This window comes from Saccopteryx bilineata, chromosome 1, assembly GCF_036850765.1.
Source record: "Saccopteryx bilineata isolate mSacBil1 chromosome 1, mSacBil1_pri_phased_curated, whole genome shotgun sequence".
NCBI classification, from domain to species: domain Eukaryota; kingdom Metazoa; phylum Chordata; class Mammalia; order Chiroptera; family Emballonuridae; genus Saccopteryx; species Saccopteryx bilineata.
In genome coordinates, this window is record NC_089490.1 from 127,423,046 (window position 1) to 127,445,973 (window position 22,928).

The window sequence follows — 22,928 nt, forward strand, 5'->3', positions numbered from 1 at the left end:
AATATGCAGGTGGCTCCTAGGTCTCCTTTCCTGGCCTTGCCATCTTTACTTGGGTGTCTAAAAGGAATACAAACCAAATTTCAGATTTCCTCCTAAGCTGCACCCCAGGCTCCCATGTTAGGACACAGTACCTGCATCAACCCAGCTACTCTAACCTAGGAGTCATGCTGGATTCTCCCTTTTCTCATCCTTTACAATTAGTCTATCTGTAAGTACTTCCAATTCGCTCTCTTGGTTCCCACTATCACTTTAGCAATAATGTCTTAACTGGTCTCTGGGTCTCTATACCACTCTTCCCAACCTATTCTTGACATAGCAGCCACAGTGGGCAGCAGAGTTATCTTGTAAAACTAAATCAGATCATGTCACTACAATGATATAAAATGGCACTTCTATCCAAACAATATGGTGGTTCCTCAAAATATTAACAGAGGCACAGGAATCTAAACCTGATCCAAAAACACTCCTGGAATGCCTTATCTGAAATCTCTCCCTCCCTAAAGAAAAAGAAACTGTTGTTCTTCTCCACTGTGGCCAGGCCACAGAACCCACTGGATAACCAGACCAGGTGGCCCCCTGAAGGGACTTTCGTCTTTAACACCCTCACCAATTATTACCACAAAACTGGGAACTGGTTGGAGATCCCTTATGTTCAGGGCTTCTAGTATTCGCTCTACCGTCCAAATCTCTATGCCGCCTGCTCCACAGTGCAGGCCCTTTTTTGCCAGAGAAACCTCACCTAAACCCTCCACTCCTGGTCTTTCCTTCTCAGTGGACCCCCAACTCTTCCCCTCTTGTAGGGCTCTCTCTGTCCTATCAGGCTCCTCCACTTCCTTTGCAGGATCCTGTTTCTCATTCACCTGCAAATACCAGTCTTTCTTTCTCCTCCCCTGCTGGCCAGGGGCCCCTCCCTTCTCCTCTGTGTTCTTAAGCCCCTTCCCCATCAGGCCACCCTCCACTAGCCATTGGCCCTCACTCTGGTTTACAGGGCTCCTGATCCCATGGCCCAGCCCAGTCTTCTTGCATGAAGCCCTGGCCCAGTAGCTCAGTTGGTTGCAGCATTGTCCTGATATGCCAAGGTTGCAGGTTTGATCCCCAGTCATGGCATATATAAGAATCAATCAACCAATGAGTGCATAAATAAGTGGAACAAATTAATGTTTCTCTCTCTTTTTCTCTCTCTCTCTACCTGTCCCTCCCTCCCTCTCCCTTTCCCCCTTCCTCTATCTCTAAAAATTAATTAAAAAAATTAAACATAGGCCCTGGCTGGTTGGCTCAGCGGTAGAGCGTCGGCCTAACGTGCAGAGGACCCAGGTTCGATTCCCGGCCAGGGCACATAGGAGAAGCGCCCATTTGCTTCACCACCCCTCCGCCGCGCTTTCCCTCTCTGTCTCTCTCTTCCCCTCCCGCAGCCAAGGCTCCATTGGAGCAAAGATGGCCCGGGCGCTGGGGATGGCTCTGTGGCCTCTGCCCCAGGCGCTAGAGTGGCTCTGGTCGCAACATGGTGACGCCCAGGATGGGCAGAGCACCGCCCCCTGGTGGGCAGAGCATCACCCCTGGTGGGCGTGCCGGGTGGATCCCGGTCGGGCGCATGCAGTAGTCTGTCTGACTGTCTCTCCCTGTTTCCAGCTTCAGAAAAATGAAAAAAAAAAATTAAACATAGAATTACTACATGGGCCCGACCAGGCAGTGGTATAGTGGATAGAGCATCGGACTGGGATGCAGAAAACCCAGGTTTGAGACCCCGAGGTCACCAGCTTGAGCACAGGCTCATCTGGTATGAGCAAAAAGCTCACCAGCTTGGACCCAAGGTCATTGGCTCAGGCAAGGGGTTACTCGGTCTGCTGAAGGCCCACAATCAAGGCACATGAGAAAGCAATCAATGAACAACTAAGGTGTCGCAACAAAAAACTGATGATTGATGCTTCTCAGCTCTCTCCATTCCTGTCTGTCTGTCCCTATCTATCCCTCTCTGACTCTCGCTCCGTCTCTGAAAAAAAAAATTACCACATGGTCCAGCAATTCCATCTCTGGGTCTATACTCAAAAGAAGTGAAAGCAAGGACTCAAACAAATATTTATACACTGATATTGAGGGTAGCATTATCCACAATTTCCAAAATGCAGAAATAACCCCCAGTGTCCATGGATAAATGCACAGATGAACAAATCCAGTTTATACAATGAAATATCCAGCTAGTCCAAAGTGCTCCCCAAATATCTCCTCCCCTGGGTTTCACACAGTGCATTTCATGACTTTGGGGCTGTTCCTTCTCTCCTTTCCTTTGTCTGCTGATCCTTCTACCTTTCCTTCCTACAGTGCCCCTTCCTGGTCAGCCCCACCTCCTTACTCTTCCTCCATCTGTAAAGAACTTACTAAGGGTCCTGTTCACTTCTCCACTCTGCTGGTCCTGGGTATGTGTCTGATTTTTCCCATTCATCTAGCAAATTCTCACAGGAGGGAGGCCTAGGCTCAGTCTAACTTCTGACATGGAGGTGCCCTGTTTGGGACACAATAGACCGATGGATGTGGGGGGCCAGTTTTCATAACCTTGGGGAGTGTGCCAGACCAGGAGTAGACCTGGCATCAGACCTGGCCACACAGGAGTACAATCTGTGCCCACAGTTCAGACTCTGAGGTAGGTAAGAAGTTGTTCTCCAACCTGCCCCTGCACCTCTTTCCTCCGCCCCAGCATCAAATGTCTGTACACCCGTGGTCAGAGAGCACTGCCAAGGACCTCAATTGGAGGACAGAGAGCATGGACATTGTATTTCAGCAGAGACACAGCTGTTGTCTGTGTGTCTGTAATGAGAGCCAGTTAACCTGATCAAATGGCCAATTGTGTGGAAAATTTATCCTGCTATGGACTGCAGAGACTTCTGACCATGGATCTGAGTTTTGTCCTTTTCCCCACTGAACTCAACATTGCCAAAAGTATCTCAGGAGTCTAAAAGCCCTCATAGTAGGGTTGTTTGTTCTAGGGTCCACAAATTCCCTGGAATTACATGCAGAAATGTGGGTGTATGCACACTGTTGTAGTAATTCTGCACTATTATAGGGAGAGGGGCAAAGCCTTTAACAGATTCTCAAAGGAAGCCAGGCCCCAGAAAACTAAGAATGACAAATTTAGGATTTGGAGGCAGATGATTCCAAGATGCTGGAATTGGCCCTAAGAGAGAGTCCAGGGGACAACCAGAGAGAATGCCTGCTTGGGGCAGCTACTTTGGAGGGGCTGTAAGGGCTACTGCAAAGTCCACCCTCCTAGACACAGGCTGCTATGCCCTTTAGATGCTGCCCGTGCCAGCCTGGCATTATGTTACTGTCTAGCCTCGTCAGAGGCGTTGCCCTTGTACCTTATTATAGACTCAAAAAATTCTGGTGACAAGTAGAAACAGTTTAGAATTTCCACCCCATGTGATTCGAAGGAAGAAGCATCTGAAGGATGGGTAGCATAGGGTTGGGGGAGGTTTATCAGAGATCCCAGTTTTAGAGGAAGAGCAGCTTACACACCTGCTACCCATTCCACACAACCATTTCATTGCTACTAAGGGACCACTCTCTAGCCCCTCCCATCTCTGCCAAACTCTTTGCCTCTCCTTTTCTAGAAGCCTAATCTTATGCTCCTTGTCTACCAGGCTCTCTCACCACATCCCTGTTACTTGTTTGCCTTTGCTTTTTTAAAGTGCTGCCAGAATCGCTTCTCGGCCTTTTGGCTAAGATCAAGTATAGTATCTGTTCTTATCAGCTTAATAAAGTGCTGCCAGGTGTCTGTCCTCTCTGGGGAAAGGTGAACTCCCCAAAGACGTGCACTCATCAGTACTCACACTTAGCTCCTCCTTCCTCAGCCTTTCCCAGCCTATTTTACTTTTTAGCATCACTGCTAATGAAGGCAGGAGAGAGGCTGGGGGAAGGTCAGGAAAAGGAGCAGCTCTACTGGAGTGGCCCTGGGGCATACACTGGGAAATGTGGTGTTAGTTTCTGCACTCAGTATGGGAGCATGGGCACAGGAGGCCAACCTAGGAGAGCCCTAGACAGACACTATGTGCCACCTGGTGGAGGGCTCAGCTCCTGGAGACTCCCAGTCTAGTGATGACGTATCAATCCATCAGCCCCTTTCCTAGTTCTGGCCCTGTCATCTGCCTCTCGGGTGACAATAATAACTTTTTCTCTGAACTTGGGGTCCTCTGCCTCCCTTCCTGATAATTACCCTCTCCCCAAACTGCCATCCTTCTGAGACAAAATCACTCTCCATCTTAAACACTTTTCAATGACTCCTAATTTTCTAAATAAATACTTTGAGCATGGCATAAATTTCAATTCAACATCTTTTTAGTGCCATTTCCTAAAGTAAACCTAAGCTTCAGCCACATCAAAAGTCTCAATCTTTCACAAAATATGCCTGTCTCTAGGACTACGTCTATATCATTCTCTCTTCTGGGAATTCCCTTCAATACCTCTTCTTTCTGTAGACCAGCGGTTCTCAACCTGTGGGTTGTGACCCCGGCGGGGGTCGAATGACCAAAACACAGGGGTCGCCTAAAGCCATCGGAAAATACATATTTATTTAAAAATGTATGTATATTTATTTAAAAATGTATTATATATTTATTTTAAAATGTATTGTATATTTATTTAAAAATGTATTGTATAATAAATATGTATTTTCCGATGGCTTTAGGCGACCCCTGTGTTTTTTTTGTGTTTTTTTTTTTTCATTTTTCTGAAGCTGGAAACAGGGAGAGACAGTCAGACAGACTCCCGCATGCGCCCGACCGGGATCCACCTGGCACGCCCACCATGGGGCGACGCTCTGCCCACCAGGGGGCGATGCTCTGCCCATCCTGGGCGTCGCCATGTTGCGACCAGAGCCACTCTAGCGCCTGAGGCAGAGGCCACAGAGCCATCCCCAGCGCCCGGGCCATCTTTGCTCCAATGGAGCCTTGGCTGCGGGAGGGGAAGAGAGAGACAGAGAGGAAAGCTTGGCAGAGGGGTGGAGAAGCAAATGGGCGCTTCTCCTGTGTGCCCTGGCCGGGAATCGAACCCAGGTCCTCCGCACGCTAGGCTGACGCTCTACCGCTGAGCCAACCGGCCAGGGCCAACCCCTGTGTTTTGGTCGTTCGACCCCTGCCAGGGTCGCGACCCACAGGTAAAATAAATATGTATTTTCCGATGTCTTTAGGTGACCCCTGTGTTTTGGTCATTCGACCCCTGCCGGGGTCGCGACCCACAGGTTGAGAACCACTGCTGTAGATATTCGTGGAATTGCTTTAAAAGGTGTGGGTGGGCCCTCGCCGGTTGGCTCAGTGGTAGAGTGTCGGCCTGGCGTGCAGGAGTCCCGGGTTCGATTCCCGGTCAGGGCACACAGGAGAAGCGCCCATCTGCTCTACACCCCTCTCCCTCTCCTTCCTCTCTGTCTCTCTTTTCCCTTCCCGCAGCCAAGGCTCCACTGGAGCAAAGTTGGCCCAGGCGCTGAGGATGGCTCTGTGGCCTCTGCCTCAGGTGCTAGAATGGCTCTGATTGCTGCAGAGCAACACCCCAAGAAGGGCAGAGCATCGCCCCCTGGTGGGCGTGCCGGGTGGATCCAGTCGGGAGCATGCGGGAGTCTATCTGACTGCCTCCCCGTTTCCAACTTCAGAGAAATACAAAAAAGAAAAAAAAAAGGTGTGGGTAGAAGTTTTGGTGAGCAACATCACTTGCCTACTACCAACTATAGCAATGAGGGCTTTTGAGGTGGACCCTTTCAGGAGTAGAAAAGTGGTCTAACAGGTAGGAAACAGAGGGAAGGCCCATCCCCACTCTCTGCTCTGACCTCTCCCCAGCATTTCTGACCTGGGGTTAGACTTAGAAGCTCTAAGAAAATCTTTCTCTTTTCTTTTTTTTTTAAACAGAGACAGAGAAAGGGACAGACAGGAAGGGAGAGAGATGAGAAGCATCAATTCTTCATAGTGCATCTTAGTTGTTCATAGATTGCTTTCTCATATGTGCCTTGACCAGGGGGCTCCAGCAGAGCGAATGACCCCTTGCTCAAGCCAGGGACCTTGGGCTCAAGCCAGACCATGGGGTCATGCCTATGATCCCATGATCAAGCCAGCAACCCCACACTCAAGCTGATGAGCCCATGCTCAAGCCAGTGACCTCGGGGTTTCGAATCTGGGTCCTCTGCATCCCAATCTAATGCTGTATCCACTGTGCCACCACCTGGTCAGGCTCTAAGGGAGTCTTAAAAGCAAAAAATTCTAAGCTTTTGGGGCTTTTTGGGTGAAGTGGGAATGGAGTCTAGGTTCTAAGAATGTGGTCTCCCTGTCTCCTATCCCTAACCTTCCTGTTCCTCACTTGCTTTCTCCCTGCTTCTGGCCTTTATGATGAACTGTTATGCCAGGCAGCAGGCAGTGAGGGTGACGGCTCCCTCAAGAGAACCTGCCCTTGTTCCCAGAATACCAGGGAAGGCATTCGCCCCCTCCTCAGGGCCACCTCTAGCTCACCCTCAGTGCTGGCATCATCCACCAGTATGATCTCCTTCAGCAGGATGGCAGGAGTGGTGTGCAGAACACTGTACACTGTTCGCAGCAGCGTGGACCAGGCCTCGTTGTGAAACACAATGATGACACTGGTGGTGGGCAGTGACGGGCAGCGCAGAAACTTCTGATCAACACATCTGGAAGGATGAAAATGTAGATACAGCTCTCCAGGTCTCTCAGAGGTCTGGGAGTAGGGAAGGCTCTCTGCACAGATTACCTTAACCACCTATGCTCCTTGGAATGACCAGCCTACATTCTCTGTTGTAGTAGGGAATAGTTGCTGCCTGTTCCCACCTTACATTGTATTTACCACCTACTCTGAGCTTCTGCATAGGTCCTAGCCAACCTATTCCAAAACGGGTTTCCCCCAGAGCTGGCTCGGTGCTCCAGCTGTGATGCTGAGGGCTCCTCACCTCGTCTGCTCTAGGAGTTCCCAGGACTGACTCTCTTCCTCAGTAATATGTGTACTCTATAATGTGTAATCCAATCCAGATGTCCCAGAGGAAAAGTAATCAAGGGCAAATCTGACATCTGAGAAAAGCAACTACAGTTTTTATACTCTTCTCATTACAGTTCTTCTCTAATCCATTCTCTCATTAATTCCCTGTAATCTGATACTACTATCACAATCCATTTCCTGTGACGGTTTTTCTATCCTCATCCACTCCAACCATTCTCTGGCACTTGGTCATGCTGCTATCCTCTTGACACTCCATGTGGGGTGGGGTGAGAATGTGTGAATCTTGGATCTCAAGGAATCAAGTGAACCAACATCCTTTCTTATCCCCTCTGCTGGTCAGAAAGATTTCTCATGAAGCCTCCAGAGGAGACTCCCAGACTTCTTCCATTGGTTGCCATATGGCCCAATATGCTCTCCTGCTGAGAAGCTCATGACCATTCTAAGTGGCTCCAATTTCTAGGACTATAACACTTGATCCAATTCTGAGGAACCCCAGGTTCACAACCCTAAAGAATCATGAATTTGGGGACAGGGGCTCTCATGTGACAAAAGGTCAAAAAGGGTATAACTCTTGAGTTGGGAAAGACAAGTCTAAATGAGAAAGACACAAAATCTTTGACTTGAGGACAGTGTGAGCACAGTCATGACCAAATGATTAGAGTAAGGTGGCTTAGAGTTCGAAGTGCTGGTTCATTGCCCAGAATTGAAAGTATGAACAGCTTCAAATTAAGGCTGGAATGAATTCATGGTCCTATGCGCCTTCACTGGAGGAAGGAAATCAGGAGGTATGGGGACAGTCCTGACCACTAGGGCCATTGTCAGGAACCATCCCTTTCCCAGCAGCTTGGCAACACAGTCCCACAGTTTCTGGGGTAGGCCTCAGCAGAGGGCAAGACTGCCCAATCAGTGGCCTGAAATCAGTCCCTCTCAGTCACCCCTCTGCCAGGTCCTGGTCGCAGGCCCTGAGTTGTGTTTTCTGTATCCTGTTACCATCATAATTGTGTTCCACTCTCACAGATCTCCCTAGGCCTCTGGCCTGACCAGAATACTTGTCAACCCCAAGTGCTGGGATAAGGGCAGTTGGTCAGGCAAAGGAGTGAGGCTATAGAAGAAATCCTTGCCCATATTCTAAAATCTCCATCAGCTCTTTACCTGGCACTTGGCCCATGGCCATGGCCATATAAGCCACACCTTTGGCAGAGTCCTGGCCTCACCCCATGAATCTGGGCACTACTTACTCAGGGGGTCGAGTGTCTGGCCCCAGGGCTCTCTGCAGGGAGATCCGGTCACTGGCAAAGGCATTGAAGCAGTGCTTCTTGTAGCCCTCTTCCTTTTCCTGGGTTTCCAGGGGGGTCCACTTATCCTTCTGGAATGCTTTCCCATCTGCCCCAGGGCCATTGGGGTCCTGTGGTGGCCGTTCCCAGAATGGCTTCAGCTCAGCTGGGGTATAGAACCCAGGGAGGCAGGTCTTATTTGTGGAGGCCAGAGTCTCCTGGGGCTCTGGAGCCCTGATCTGGAGCTTAGGCATTGAATCCTTAAGGTTGTTCATGGCCCCCAACATGAGGTCCAGGACGTGATCCTTCTGGCTCACCAAGGACTGTAGCCATGGTTTCTCTGTGGCCTGTTCCCTGCTGCTCACATCCCTCTGCAGGATGAAGAGGAAGAGCACAAAGGCGCTGCCCACCACGGCCAGGCGCAGGGGCATGTGGCGTCTGCGAAGGAGTCTCATCCTCTAGAACCAATGGGGACCCTGGCTTAGTCACTGCAGCCGCAGAGCCTGACCCTGGAAATAGCTTGATGTGTCCTGGTGGCCTCACCCTGGGACCTCAGCCTGAGAAAGGAGAAAAATAAGCCAAGGCAGGGGTGCAGAGGGAGCCATGGGGTTTAGGGTTCAAGACCAGGCTCTGTTGCTGAAAGGTGACATCACTTTATTCAATCAGTTAACTTTCCTGTGCTTAAATTTAACTCTATCCATAAAATAAAACTGGAATCAGTGTTTCTTTCCTGCCCTAAGATTCTGGCATTGGCCCTGGCCGGATGACTCAGTGGATAAAATGTCATCCTGGCACTCTGAGGTCGTGGGTTTGATCTCTAGTCAGGGTACATACAAGAAGTAATCAATGAATGCACAACTAAATTGAACAACTAAGTGGAACAATGAGTTGATGCACCTCTCTCTCAATCAACAGAAAAATTAAAAAACAAAAAGATTCTGACATTAATGGATCTAGAGTAACCAGAACACTGAAACTCTAAATGCAGAGATTTAATTGATATAACCACTTTGGGAAACAATTTGGCATTATCAAGTAAAATTTAAAACATACACACCCTATGATGCTGATAATCCACTCCAGACAAACTCCAATGAACATGATCCAGGAGGCATATACCAGAACGTTTCTAGTAGCGCCGACTAAAATGGCAAAAATAGAAACCCTCCAAACGTCCATCAGCAGTAGAATGAATAAACAGAGTATGAAATAGGTCCACATTATGGAGTAAACCATTATGGAATGAACCAATTCTACAAGCAACATCGTGGATGTTGAGTGAAAAAAAGCAAGTAGCATAAAGATACATATAGTATGACCCCTTCTATAGAAAATTGTAAAACTAGACAATATATTGTTTATGAAAACAAAAGAGAATACAAACTATTGTTCATGAGTTAAAAAAATAAGTGTGGTAAAGCTATAAAGAAAACTAAAGGAATGATGAGACCAAATTTTCTGAAGGAGTAAAGATGTAGGAATAGAGGCCCATGAGGACTTCAAAGTCAAGTGTTGTTTTCTTTTTTTTTTTTTTTGACAAAGCCAGAGAGAGGGACAGATAGGGACAGACAGACAGGAAGGGAGAGAGATGAGAAGCATCAATTCTTTGTTGCAGCACCTTAGCTGTTCATTGATTTTTTTTTCTCATATGTGCCTTGACCAGGGGGCTAAAGCAGAGCAAGTGACCCCTTGCTCAAGATAGCGGCCTTGGGCTCAAGCCAGCAACCTTGGGCTTCAAGCCAGCGACCCCATGATCAAGCTGGTGAGCCCACACTCAAGCCAGATGAGCCCGGGCTTAAGCTGGCGATCTCAGGGTTCTGAACCTGGGTCCTCCGTGTCCCAGTCCAATGCTCTATCCACTGTGTCACTGCCTGGTCAGGCTAGTGTTTTTTTTTCTTAAAGTGGATGGTGGCCACTACTGGTACTGTTATTCCTTATACTCTAAACATGTTTTATAAATATTCTGTACCTACTGATATTTAATAAAAAATATATAAGCTTCTGTGACAACACTTTCCAGGCAGGACTGAGCTTCAGTGTTCATCAGTTTACACCCTCAGGCACATACATGATCCCACAGCTCAGAGGATGAATGTTTGCAAAACTTTCTGTGGAGAGCTCTGGAAACACAAGGGTCCCTTGTTAAGCACCAGACGTTCATGGCAATAGACCTGGGCACAAATCCCACTTTGCCCTTCTAGTAATAATAGAACCTATCTCCTGAGGTTGTCATATGATTAATAAATTTAGTGAATTAATTGTGGAAAAAATTTAGTAGTCTCTGCACATAGTAAATTTGGAAAAGAATTCCTTTTTATCATAAGCAGCTGTGTGACCCTTGGACAAATTACTTAATCTCTCTAAGCCTCAATTTCCTCATCTATAAAGTGGGGGTAACTAACACATAATTCACAGGGTTGTCATGATAATTAAATCACAGATAATGTATGTAAAATCCTCAGCAGAGTACTTGGCACATACTAAGCCCTCAATAAATGGTATCAGCCCTGGCCGGTTGGCTCAGTGGTAGTGCGTCGGCCTGGCGTGCAGAAGTCCCGGGTTCGATTCACGGCCAGGGTACACAGGAGAAGCGCCCATCTGCTTCTCCACCCCTCCCCCTCTCCTTCCTCTCTCTCTCTCTCTCTCTTCCCCTCCCGCAGCCAAGGCTCCACTGGAGCAAAGATGGCCAGGGCGCTGGGGATGGCTCCTCGGCCTCTGCCCCAGGCGCTAGAGTGGCTCTGGTCGCAACAGAGCGACGCCCCGGATGGGCAGAGCATCGCCCCCTGGTGGGCAGAACGTCGCCCCCTGGTAGGCGTCCCGGGTGGATCCCAGTCGGGCACATGCGGGAGTCTGTTTGTCTCTCCCCGTTTCTGGCTTCAGAAAAATACAGAAAAAAAAATGGTATCAATTATTTCTATTATTATAATTAGTAAATCCCTGCTCAGCTTTCCAACAATTTTCCTCAAGTATCTAGTCCTTGGTCAAAGCCACACTCATTACCCCGTGGCATGTCTTGCTTAAAAGTAACTTCAGGCCCTGGCTGGTTGGCTCAGTGGTAGAGCGTCGGCCTGGCGTGCAGGAGTCCGGGTTCGATTCCTGGCCAGGGCACACAGGAGAAGCACCCATCTGCTTCTTCACCCCTCCCCCTCTCCTTCCTCTCTGTCTCTCTTCCCCTCCTGCAGCCAAGGCTCCATTGGAGCAAGGTTGGCCCAGGCACTGAGGATGGCTCTGTGGCCTCTGTCTCAGGCGCTAGAATGGCTCTGGTTGCAACAGAGTGACGCCCCAGATGGGCAGAGCATCGCCCCCTGGTGGGCATGCCGGGTGGATCCTTGTCAGGCGCATGCGGGAGTTTCACTGCCTCCCCATTTCCAACTTCAGAAAAATACAAAAAAAAAAAAGTAACTTCAGCCTGACCTGTGGTGGTGCAGTAGATAGAGTATTAACCTGGAATGCTGAGGTAGCTGGTTCAAAACCCAGGGCTTGTCCAGTCAAGGCACATACAAGAATCAATCAATGAGCAACTAAAGTGAAGCAACTATGATCTCGCTCTCTCCCTCTCTCTAAAAGCAATAATAAAATATTTTTCATTAAAAGTAACTTCAGTTAAGCTACTTAATGCTCTTGTTGTGGAGAAGCCTGGTATTCAGAGTCACTTGAATCTGGGGAATATGATCTCAAGGGGGAACATGGGAGTCACTCTGAGCTGGGGAGACAGGTGGTTTTCTTTCATAACATCATATTGAGCAGCAGCAACAAAAATAAAATAAAATGAAATCTCTTTGAGCATCTATTTTATATTAGATGTTGTCTAGGAGATGGGAGAGGGGGTTTGTTTATTCTGCTAGTACTGATGGAGCGTCTTCTGTGACAGGTCTTCTGCCAGATAAGGGGGGGGGAGTGCAGAGATGTGCAAGCCCAACCTTCGAGGAATGTACAGTTGACTGGGAGAGTCATTTTAAACAGATCACTCAGTGAGAAGGTAGCATAAGAGATGCACCTTTGGGTGCTGAGGAATAAAGAATACAGGAAACTCAGCAAGTAGGGGAGGGTAACATTTGTGAAGAGGTCCTATAGGGGTCGAGCTGGGCACTAACCCACGTAGTTGACCAGGCGAGATGAGTACACACAGAGGCCTAGAGGCAGGAGACAGTATAGCCAATCAGAGAACAGCAAGTAGATTGGGCTAGTGGGAGTATGAAGTCTGATTGAAATAGCAAAGGATGGGCCTGAAGAGGCAGCTGCCACCACGTTATCATGCCAAGGAGTTTGCTGTTGACTTGAGGTATGAGGAGCAATATAGGGTAGAGGGAGAGACCAACATTACAGGAAGGCACCTAGGAGACGGACCTGACTGGCAGCTAGACGGCCAGTTAAGGGGGATTTGAGGGTCTGACCCAAGATAGCAGCAGGGCTGATGGAGGAGAGAGAATGTGGTGCTGGGAACACTGCCTTCCCAGCAATGACTTGTGGAACAGTTTATTCCAGCTGGAAAAGAGGGAGCACAATTAGAAACAAAGGCATGGTAACAGCTTAGTTATCAGCTGCTGCCAAGTGCTCAAGACTCACCTCCTTCCAGGAAGGCCTCTGTGATCGACTCACTCAGAATCACCCAGATCACTTCAACTCCCTCTTCCTGGCATTGCGCTGTGGTCCCTTGAAGTGGGGTTGGCCTTTATTCCTTTTATTTCCCCTGGAGAAAGAGACCTAGAGTTAAATAGAGCCCTTCCCAGGCATCTATTCTCTCAATCCAACCTGGCAGTCTAAGGCCTACTCTCTGGAGCCTGCAATTCCTCAAGGTACTAACCACATCCTGAAATGAAAGAAGACACCTGTGATTAGCCTTGGCAGTGAGGGACTGGGTCTCTAGTTTATTTGTTCAGCATGCAGACAATAGGAAAAGAGTCACTTAGAAGAGACATATAATCTGATGGAAGCCAGAAGACTGAGTTGAAGGATTCCTGCTCTCTGTGTAGATGAGTCTCAGAAATGTGGCTAGCAAGTTCGAGGAGGTCACCCCTCCACCTGCCTTAGTGAAGGAATAGCCCTTCTTGCATGCAGTACTTTGTCAAGCGCAGGGCTTTACAAGACCCCCCCCCCCCAGTATCTTGTGTAGTGTAGCTCCCTCACCTTTGGGTTCCCACAGTGCGTCCACCAGGAGCACTGGCAAGTGTGCCCGTAGACCTCATCCGTCATTTCCCTCCAGCTGCTGATGAGTGTTCATTCCCAGTCCCTTTTCCTCCAGCCACTCTTGGAATTTCAACACATGGGGCCCATGTTGGTTTCTTTACTGAGATGATTCCAGCACACAAATTCACCTTCTCTTACTGGTCTAAGGAAAGTGAGCATTCATCCAGCTTTGTGTCTATCAAATTGCTGATTGCAACCCCCTATAGGATTGTGGAAGAATTCTTTTTTGTATTTTTTTGTATTTTTCTGAAGCGAGAAGCAGAGAGGCAGAGAGACACATGCACCCAACCAGGATCCACCCGGCATGCCCACCAGGGGGTGATGCTCAGCCCATCTGGGGCATTGCTCCATTGCAACTGGAGCCATTCTAGCACCTGAGGCAGAAGCCATTGAGCCATCCTCAGCACCCGGGCCTACTTTGCTCCAATGGAGTCTTGGCTGTGGGAGGGGAAGAGAGAGATAGAAGAAGGGGAAGGGTGGAGAAACAGATGGATGCTTCTCCAGTGTGCCCTGACGGGAATCGAACCTGGGACTTCCATACACAGAGCTGACACTCTACCACTGAGCTAACCAGCCAAGATGAAATTTAAACTGTTCCAAATCAGCATGGAAACAGTTCTTTAAAAAAAAACACAACAGAATGGAATAGAACAAAAAAGAAAATACCGAAGTACTTTACATGTAATATAGGCATTGTTTTGTTATAATTTCGTTTCAGTTATTTTACATAGAGTGTTTCAAAAGTCTTAATGCAGTTTTAAGCTTTAATAACTCCAGGAATAGAAATACTACAGACTTTCAGCCCTGACCAGTTGTCTCAGTGGTAGAGCATCAGCCTGGCGTGTGGAAGTCCCGGGTTCAATTCCCAGCCATTTTCCAATTGTGTTTCTTTTGTAAGTTTGTAGAGTTCATACTTATGATGTGATTGAAGTGTAAAACTGCCCTAAGACTTTTGTGATACCCTACCACACATTAAATGGGTATGAAATTTTGTTGTAAAATGTCTTTCTTACTTTGGTCCAGTCATAGAAATCTGAAAGTCAAAGACACAGTCCAATCCCTTCAGCTGAGAGCCTACTACCCCCAAGAAGCCTTCTTAGGTCTCGAGCGAAATTCTCTCTCCTGTCTGGCCCTGAGCAGATGTTTCACTTCTGCCCTGGCCCATGACAGCCCTTCCTGTGTGGGACAGGTCTGTTCTCTCTCACACTTCTGAACTCCTGCACCAGAGAGGCCAGGCTGTTTTCAGCTCTTTACCACTTGCAAAGTCTGGCACAAGTTTGGTATGTAGGAAGTATTCCATAAACTCTTGTAAAATGAAATGAAGACAGACAGATTAAAACTAAAAGGGTAAGCACAGGCTTCACCAAGTGATGTTTTGAATGCACTGATTCCAGCAAGCATTGAGATGCATGAAATTCTGTTGTTGTTTTTTTTCCTGTATTTTTCTGAAGCTGGAAACGGGGAGAGACAGTCAGACAGACTCCCGCATGCGCCCGACCGGGATCCACCCAGCACGCCTACCAGGGGGCGACGCTCTGCCCACCAGGGGGCGATGCTCTGCCCCTCCGGGGCTTCGCTCTGTTGCGACCAGAGCCACTCTAGCGCCTGGGGCAGAGGCCGAGGAGCCATCCCCCAGCGCCCAGGGCCATCTTTTGCTCCAATGGAGCCTCGGCTGCCGGAGGGGAAGAGAGAGGCAGAGAGGAAGGAGAGGGAGAGGGGTGGAGAAGCAAATGAGTGCTTCTCCTGTGTGCCCTGGCTGGGAATCGAACCCGGGACTCCTGCACGCCAGGCCAACACTCTACCACTGAGCCAAGCAGCCAGGGCCTGAAATTCTGTTGTTATACATTAGCATGCTACTCTGACTACATCTATGAGTCCAGCACCCTAGTTTTACAGGTGAGGCCAGAGTGGTTACATGGCTTCTCTACTGTCACACAGCCTGTGGTTCCCCGGAGCAGATGGCAGCCTCCTTACTCCCAGGCCACTGTTCTGTTTCCACATCTTACCTACCCCTGGACAGTTTGAGGACTGGGTTTGGCTCTCCAGAGCCTAGGGCAGAGCTGTTTTCCTGAGTGTCCCAACTTTACTTTCAGACCTTCCACCCCAACTCCCACTCAGGCCTACAAATGCTTTCAAGATGCCCAAACTGGAAGTCCCAAGCAAAGATTCAGCTTTTATGAAAGCCAGGGTAAACTATGTGAACACACCCTTGCTGGCCACCTGGCCTCTTTGTAACAAAGTTTCTTTCTGTTTATCAACTGAGCTGCTTACCTCTGGGAGACGTGGCAGACAGGAAGTAAGACACCACCACAAGGATGTTTGTTCAAGTTAGTCAGGCTAAGGTTCAATTACAGGTTTCTTTGAAAAGAGATAACTGTGGGCACTCTCACCCAGGGTGCAGGCATGTGGAGCTGGACATCACGTTGGGGAGAGGATGGGCCGATCTTAAACTATTGGTTGGGGCAGGGGGCCAAGAGGCTGCTGTGGCCAAATGATCATCCCTCTCTTCCTTGCCATCATATACAGCCCATATTTCATTTCCTCTGTTCTCATGCTGTGAACAAAGTAGCAAATGATCCCCTTCAATCTCCTCCTCCCAACTCTGACTCTTCTGATTACAGAAGGCTGGGAGGTTTTCACTTTTCTCCATAATTACATTTTTAAGACACTTCAGCTACTGTGGCTTATCTTCCTAAAAAGACACACTGAGCCCTGGCTGGTTGGCTCAGTGGTAGAGCGTTGGCCTGGCATGCAGGGGACCCGGGTTCGATTCCCGGCCAGGGCACACAGGAGAAGCGCCCATTTGCTCCCCCCCCCCCCCCCACTTCCTCTCTGTCTCTCTCTTCCCCTCCCGCAGCCAAGGCTCCATTGGAGCAAAGATGACCCGGGCACTGGGGATGGCTCCTTGGCCTCTGCCCCAGGTGCTAGAGTGGCTCTGGTCACGGCAGAGCAACGCCCCGGAGGGGCAGAGCATCGTCCCCTGGTGGGCAGAGCATCGCCCCTGGTGGGTGTGCCGGGTAGATCCCAGTCGGGCGCATGCAGGTGTCTGTCTGACTGTCTCTCCCCGTTTCCAGCTTCAGAAAAATACAAAAAAAAAAAAAAAAAAAGACACACTGAAAGTTATTCCTGTAGCTAGTCTATCAAGTTTTTACCCCAGGATATCTAGGTTCATTTTATGTTTGCATAACATTTTAAGCTTGTTATCCAAACAGAGTTTTTAAATTGAAATAACCTACCCCATATTTTGTTCACACTGTATACTTAGAACATATATATACATAGCACTCAGTCAATATTTGTTACAAATTTGTAAAAGTCCCTGAAAATCAAAATAATATGTAACCAAACAGGAAGTTCACCATCTAGCTCAGATTTCACTGGCATTACTTACAGGCCCTGACAGGTGAGGCTGGGATGTGCAACTGCACTCAGTTTGGGTGTTGAGACTGCTGGCTGCTAGGAATCCAAGGATGGAGAAACAAACTTCATGTGGGCATGAGGTGGTGTTTTCTAAACCCTGGTGATAGGCTGTGTTTGAGAAGGCAAAAAAAAAAAGGAACTTTAATTAAATCTTACCATCTGTTGGTTGGCGGGTGAGGTCAGGGCGAGAACTGGAGGTTAAGAGGAAAGGTATTCCTGAAGGTTTGGACTGGTCTCCAGATTGGGGTGGGGGTGATAGGAGAGGGCAGAACTGAAGTTTTTCCTTTTCTCCTCACCTCAGTCGACTCCTGCCTGTAGGCCTTTTACTCAGGGCCACCAGATACTTAACATGCCACACACTGAACTCAGGGTCTGTATCCTGCCCCCTAACCTAGCCAAAATCCTAGGAACAACCCCTTCTCCTGCCCCTGCCCCACTCCTGGGTATCTAGTTTTAAATCCCTTTTCAATGTCAGGTTCACCCTACATCCATGCCAAAATTCTGCCGATTCATTCCCTGCTTCCTGTATCCTCCTCTTCCTTTCTGCTCAAAACCATCATATTGGAATGTGTCCTTATCACCCAACATCTGGAGGCTAAGCAGAAGCATCCAGCCAGCCTCCTTTGCCTAGGGCCTCCTTCTCCCTTTCACAATCAGAACAGCCATATTCATATTTCTTTTTTTTTTTTTTCTTTTCTTTTCTTTAGCACCATTTGATTGCATGTTTCTACATGGCCTGGGCAGTCTAAAATTTCTGTTTGCTACTCTAAGGGTATCTTTTCCTCCTCAAAACCTTTCCCTTATATCCTTGCTAAGCAAGCCATGTTTCTTTTCTCTTTCAGATTCTTACTCAAAACTCCCCTCCTCCAAGAAGCCTTCTTGGACTAAGGTGCGTCTTACTGCCCTCAGTATCAAGGTTCATTTGTTTCCAAGTTTCACTACCCATGTTTCCCCACATGAGACTTTCCCCACTGGATTTTATGGAGGAGGACCAACAGGCCACCTAGATCCTGTGTTCTTTCTCCTTCCCACTCCTTCAATCATGGTCCCTAACCTTCTGCCTCTGGAATGCAATCCACCTAGCCTCAAGCCCCTGTCGTATCCTCTGCCCTGAAGTACTTGGTTATGCTCTTCCACTGCTCGCATCTGTCTGCCCTTTGTTCTCTGTTATGTCAGGTATAGAGCTAAGAATGAAGATTGGGTTTCTTTCTTCAAATCTGTACGTGGGGCTCGGGACCAGGCTGCACAGGGTACAGGAGAATAACCTAACCCCATAAGGCTCTTAGGTGTCACAGGAGTCTGCGAACAGTTCTTTCTCTCCCCAGACTGAACCCATCCTTGTTCACTGTGCAAACCTTTTACACAGCACAATTACAGCATTGAGTTAGACACAGAGACAGTCACTGCCCTGCACTTGACGTTCTTTATTCAAACCCTCACTCTCATTCCCATCAATTGATAATGGATATTTTGGGCGTTCCCAGAGAGGAGCAGAGGGCTGTATGAAGAGCAAACCTTTTGCACAGCCATTCACTAGGTCCCTCTGCTGTGTAGACACCTACTCTGGTCCTCAGCTTTACTTCCGGGGCTGAAGATGGTGGAACATGTCTGTGAGAGCCCGAGGAGGTTTAGGACAATACCACCACTTCTTAAATTACTACTTATCACATCAAGTCAAATAACAGTTACCATCTCCAAACTAAAGCACCAAGAAATGAAGTAACTTGACCAAAGTTCAAACAGCCAGGAAGTAGCAGAGGCAGGATCTGCACTCAAGCCCACATCTCTCCAAAGCCCACTCACTGCTTTAACCGTGATACCACACTACCTTGCATTTGGCTGGAGCTTGGAGCTTTGCCAAAACACTTTCATATACACCTTCTCACTTGCTCCCCCTCACCCAGAGACTGTTTATGTGATTTGACCAAGGTTAGACAGCTAAATAAGCACAGGGCTGAGTCAGCTGCCTGCCTCCATTACACCTACTGCTTGGCCCTCTAGGGTTAACTGCCCCTCCTGTTCCTGATTTCTAGGTAATGGCCACCTGGACTAAGCCCACGGTCACATAACCTGTCTAGATTTCTCCCACCTGAATTTGGGGTAAAATGTTTCTGATCTTAGAGGGCATTTGACATATATCAGAGCCTTGCCTTCCATGCCTGAGTTCTTCTGTGCTGCTCTGGGTGGGAGTCAGCTGTCCTGCCAACTGTGGGCAGTGATTACCAGGCCATCCTGGGCAGCTGAGTAACCTTTGCTGTCCCACCAGCTCCAGACTACCTCTTCCCTTTGACAGTCCTGTCCTGTTTTCTGCCCTTTTGCCCCTGAAAGTGTTACCTCTGGATGGCTCAAGTGAATGGCATTTCTGAGGACCAGGAGTTAGGGAAGTGCCTGCAATGATACTGATTTCCACTGGATAATTTGAACCAAAGTATATTTCAAACTCCTGACGTTAGTGTGTACTATTCATCACATGAACGTGCCTGTCTCATCCTTTTTACCCTTCCTGTGATGAGTATCTATCTATGAGGCGAACAGAGCCTGGGTAGTGTACACACATCTCCAGTAGAAACGAACACGAGCCCTGAGTTCTTTGGTATGTCCAGAATCGTTGACCTTTGTGGGTCTGGGGGTGTGCTGACAGCACAGCATCAAAACCCTCCCTTGGGGCTGTTATAGTGGGCTGTTGGCTAATAGAGGGGGTCTGTTCTAAGCTTTAGTGGCAAACTGACCCCTCCGCACCCTCACACAGGAGAGCTCTTTCCTACCTTCTGCCGAGGTCAGGGTCTGGGACAACTGGCTCTGGGGGGCAAATAACTGTTTCTCCTTTTGGTTGGGCTGGAGTTTGGAACAAGTGACAGGGTAATCAGGAAGTTTGGTGACAGTCACAATCATGAACACCCATCAGATTCCCTCCCCACAATACCACACAGCTCCCACCTGCAAAAGGTCCAAGCTTCCAGAGGGAGGACATCCCTGATGGAACCCCTCTAGGAGACTTCGCTTGGCTTGCCCCTTCTGTTCAGGAGCAACATGGCACTGGCAGGAGGGAACCTCTCTGAAAGATTTTCTGTAGCTGGGCACATGGAGTGACCCAACCTAGGGAGACGGGGCACACAAGAAATGCTGCCGGCAGCATGGGTGGGTAAAAAGAAGAGGTGTAGAGCCCCGGAGGGAGTGCTATGGCTTGTTCCTCTCCCACCCCACCCCTACAAGACACAGAGGTCCGAGCTTTTCTTCCATCCATCCTTTAATAAAAGAAGGCACAAAAGTAGGGGTATCCTACCGAGAGAGGAGCTAGGGGCCACGATAGCAGAACAGGACCAGTTTGGCCCCTCCTCTTCATTTTATAGTGTGGGTGGTAAAGAGGAAGAGGAGGCAGAGAAGGTCAGCAGAGAGCAAGGACTTGGCAGGAGCGAGAGATGGAGGGAAGTCCCGAGAAGGGGACAGGTCTAAGTTCCAAGTCAGGGAGAGGGTTGCAAAGGTGGGGGAGGGGCGCAGCTGCCTGTGGGGGTCGCAGGCTGCTTCTGCTGCTTACCTGTAGCGCCAAGGCAGAGCCGCAGCGGCGCCGCTGAGCTGCTCAGGGGTTTTCGGACGAGACATCCTGGAAGGCGGGATCGGGGCGGGGCTTGCAAGTCCGCTGGGGCGTGTCCTACCGGGCCTCCCAAACTAGGTGCTGGCGGCCCCCCGCGGTGCCTCGGAGCGGCTGGTCCAGGCCAGGCAGCTCTCTTAGCAGCCGGGAGGCTGTGACTCGGGTGGGGACCACTGACCCCATGCATTCCCCACCTCCGCCTGCTGGACGCAGCTGAGGATCCAGCTTCCCCAGAGCTCAGACCACCCCGGGGTACAGTCTGCGGCCAGGCTCTCAGTGCTGGAAAAGATTGGAGGGTCCTAGCCACCTCAAAGACAACAGTCATTTAGCAGTGCTGCCGGTGGCGCGGGACAGCGTATGCGGGGAGCCGCACACTCCGTGGCAGCGCGGCAGCGCTGGAGGATTAAAAAGCAGCCAGGCAGTGAGGAGCCCGGGGCAGGGTGGTCTTGGGCAAATGACTCCTCCCCTCCAGCCAACAGCAAAAGCAGGTATTAACTGTGTGCCACGAACAATGCTAATGGCTCCCTAGCCAGGTTTTAGGTGAATCCCCTCCCTGGCAGACGCCTTACAATTGTTCACAATATACAGGGAGGAGGCAGATCACACAGCCACAGTGATGCTCAAAGTGTGGTTCCTGGACCGGCAGCATCAGTATCAACTAATAATTTGTTAGAAATTGGGTCCTACCCCAGACCTAAATAATCTGAATCTCTGGGGGTAGGGCCCAGAGATTTGGTTTTTAAAAGCCCTCCAGATGATTCTGGTGCACACTCAGTTTTGAGTACCACTGAGCATGCGGCGCATTGCTGGAACTGGAGTCCAGGTACATCGAGTTCCTAAACTCATGCTCTGAATCGTCCCTCCAGGGCTGCTCACTGGTCCTGTCCAGCTCTAAGGTTCTGTGAAATAAAGTTTGGGTTTTTATCTCAGTAATAGAGAAGTAGCTTAGTCGACTCAAAATAGCAGATAATTTGGAAATTTTCTATGGTAGAATCTTGGACCACTAATTCTTTTTGTTTTGATATTTAAACAAGTTTGTATTTCTGAGTCCCTAAGACCTGGGAGCAGGCGTGTGGGTGAGTAGATCTGAGCAGGAAGACAATTCTGACATGAACTGGGACAGACAGGGAAAGCCACTTGGGGATGAACAGTTGGATAAAGAATTCATCTTGTTTTCTTTCTTTTTTCTTTTTTTTTTTTCTTCTTTGTATCTCTCCGAAGCTGGAAACGGGGAGAGACAGCCAGACAGACTCCCGCATGCGGCCGACCGGGATCCACCCGGCATGCCTACCAGGGGCCGACGCTCTGCCCCTCCGGGGCGTCGCTCTGCCACGACCAGAGCCACCCCCAGCGCCCGGGCCATCTCCGCTCCAATGGAGCCCCGGCTGCGGGAGGGGAAGAGAGAGACAGAGAGGAAGGGGTGGGGCGGAGAAGCAAATGGGCGCCCCTCCCACGTGCCCTGGCCCGGGTCCCCCGCACGCCAGGCCTACGCTCCACCGCCGAGCCAACCGGCCAGGGTTTCATCTTGTTTTCTAATCTGGGCCCCCATGGTAGGATTGAGCTATGCAACAGGAGGCAGAGGTTTTCTAGTGATGGAGTCTGGAAAGACATGGCCAGTGAAGGATGGAGAAGATCTTGCCCAGCTACATTAGATCAGGGAAATGGTGAAAGGGGGACATTCCCAAAGGAGTAGAAAAGGAGGTGTTCACTCTGTCTTGTCATGGTCACCTATCTTCCCTTACTCCGAGTAGCTGAGTAATCCCCCACCCCTTCAGCTCCCTTTCTTTCACACAGAGACTTTCTGGGGTTTACGTTTCTAAAGAAATTTCTCTAGTGTTTACCTTGATCATCCAGTTTAGCCTCTTTATTAAATACTCAGGGCTCATTTTAACTCCCACTGCTCCTGTTGCAACCATTTTAACTCCCATTGCTCCAGCTGTCACTTGGCTTATTTGACAACTATCTTTCTCAAAATAAGGGCATTCTCTCTTTCTGGCGGCTGGACATTCCTGTAGGGGTCTGTCCCTACGATCTTTGCTCTACCCTTCTTCGAACTCTGTTGTGAACCCCATGGGTCGTGTGGGTCTGACTTGGCCCTGGAGCTTGAGTAAGGACCCAACCTGACCTGAGTGCAATAGGCTAGGCTGGACTCACAGCCTCTGTTCTTCCCCAGGACTAACACTAACTTCACCACTAACCCCAACATAGAGCTTCTGAGAGGGCGGTGCCCAGTTTCTCAAGGAAGCAGCGTCAATCTATTGTGTGCTCCACTTTCCAGAAGCAAATTATTCATCCAGTTTTACTTCAGCTGACTCTGATTTTAAATGTGACTTTGAGTCCTTCAGAATCATTAGCTGCCTAATTTGGAGGTGCATGTAGTCCGTAGGATGTGGGACCCACCCCTAATGTGTCATGCACTGAGCTGTTCTCTCCTAGCAGGAAGGGCGGTTCAGGCTCCCTGCCTGGAGATGAACGACTGT

At 49.2% G+C, this 22,928-nt stretch overlaps 1 protein-coding gene, 1 non-coding gene and 1 pseudogene across 10 annotated transcripts in view; 2 read left to right on the top strand and 1 right to left on the bottom strand.

The window, feature by feature from the left end:
• The window catches only part of GALNT6 (polypeptide N-acetylgalactosaminyltransferase 6), a 33,924-nt gene extending 13,472 nt beyond the window's left edge, over window positions 1-20,452 (bottom strand). For 2 of the 9 annotated variants that reach the window (XM_066265180.1, XM_066265243.1), the window contains exons 1-6: window positions 20,395-20,452; window positions 16,831-16,967; window positions 12,819-12,942; window positions 9,310-9,394; window positions 8,217-8,809; window positions 6,483-6,655 (exon numbers count right to left, since the gene is read on the bottom strand). In XM_066265180.1, the coding sequence (XP_066121277.1) occupies window positions 6,483-6,655; window positions 8,217-8,707 (664 nt within the window). In that variant the 5' untranslated portion in view covers window positions 8,708-8,809; window positions 9,310-9,394; window positions 12,819-12,942; window positions 16,831-16,967; window positions 20,395-20,452. Of the gene's footprint in view, window positions 1-6,482; window positions 6,656-8,216; window positions 8,810-9,309; window positions 9,395-12,818; window positions 12,943-15,829; window positions 15,850-16,830; window positions 16,968-20,394 lie in introns of those variants that run through there. The other 7 variants (XM_066265227.1, XM_066265213.1, XM_066265237.1 and 4 more) reach the window with 7 other exon arrangements.
• Window positions 1,260-1,335, top strand: TRNAV-AAC (transfer RNA valine (anticodon AAC)). The gene has a single exon. It is a non-coding gene; the product is annotated as a tRNA-Val (tRNA).
• LOC136321459 (U2 spliceosomal RNA) lies at window positions 3,694-3,798 on the top strand (annotated as a pseudogene).
• Window positions 20,453-22,928: the final 2,476 nt, after the last annotated feature.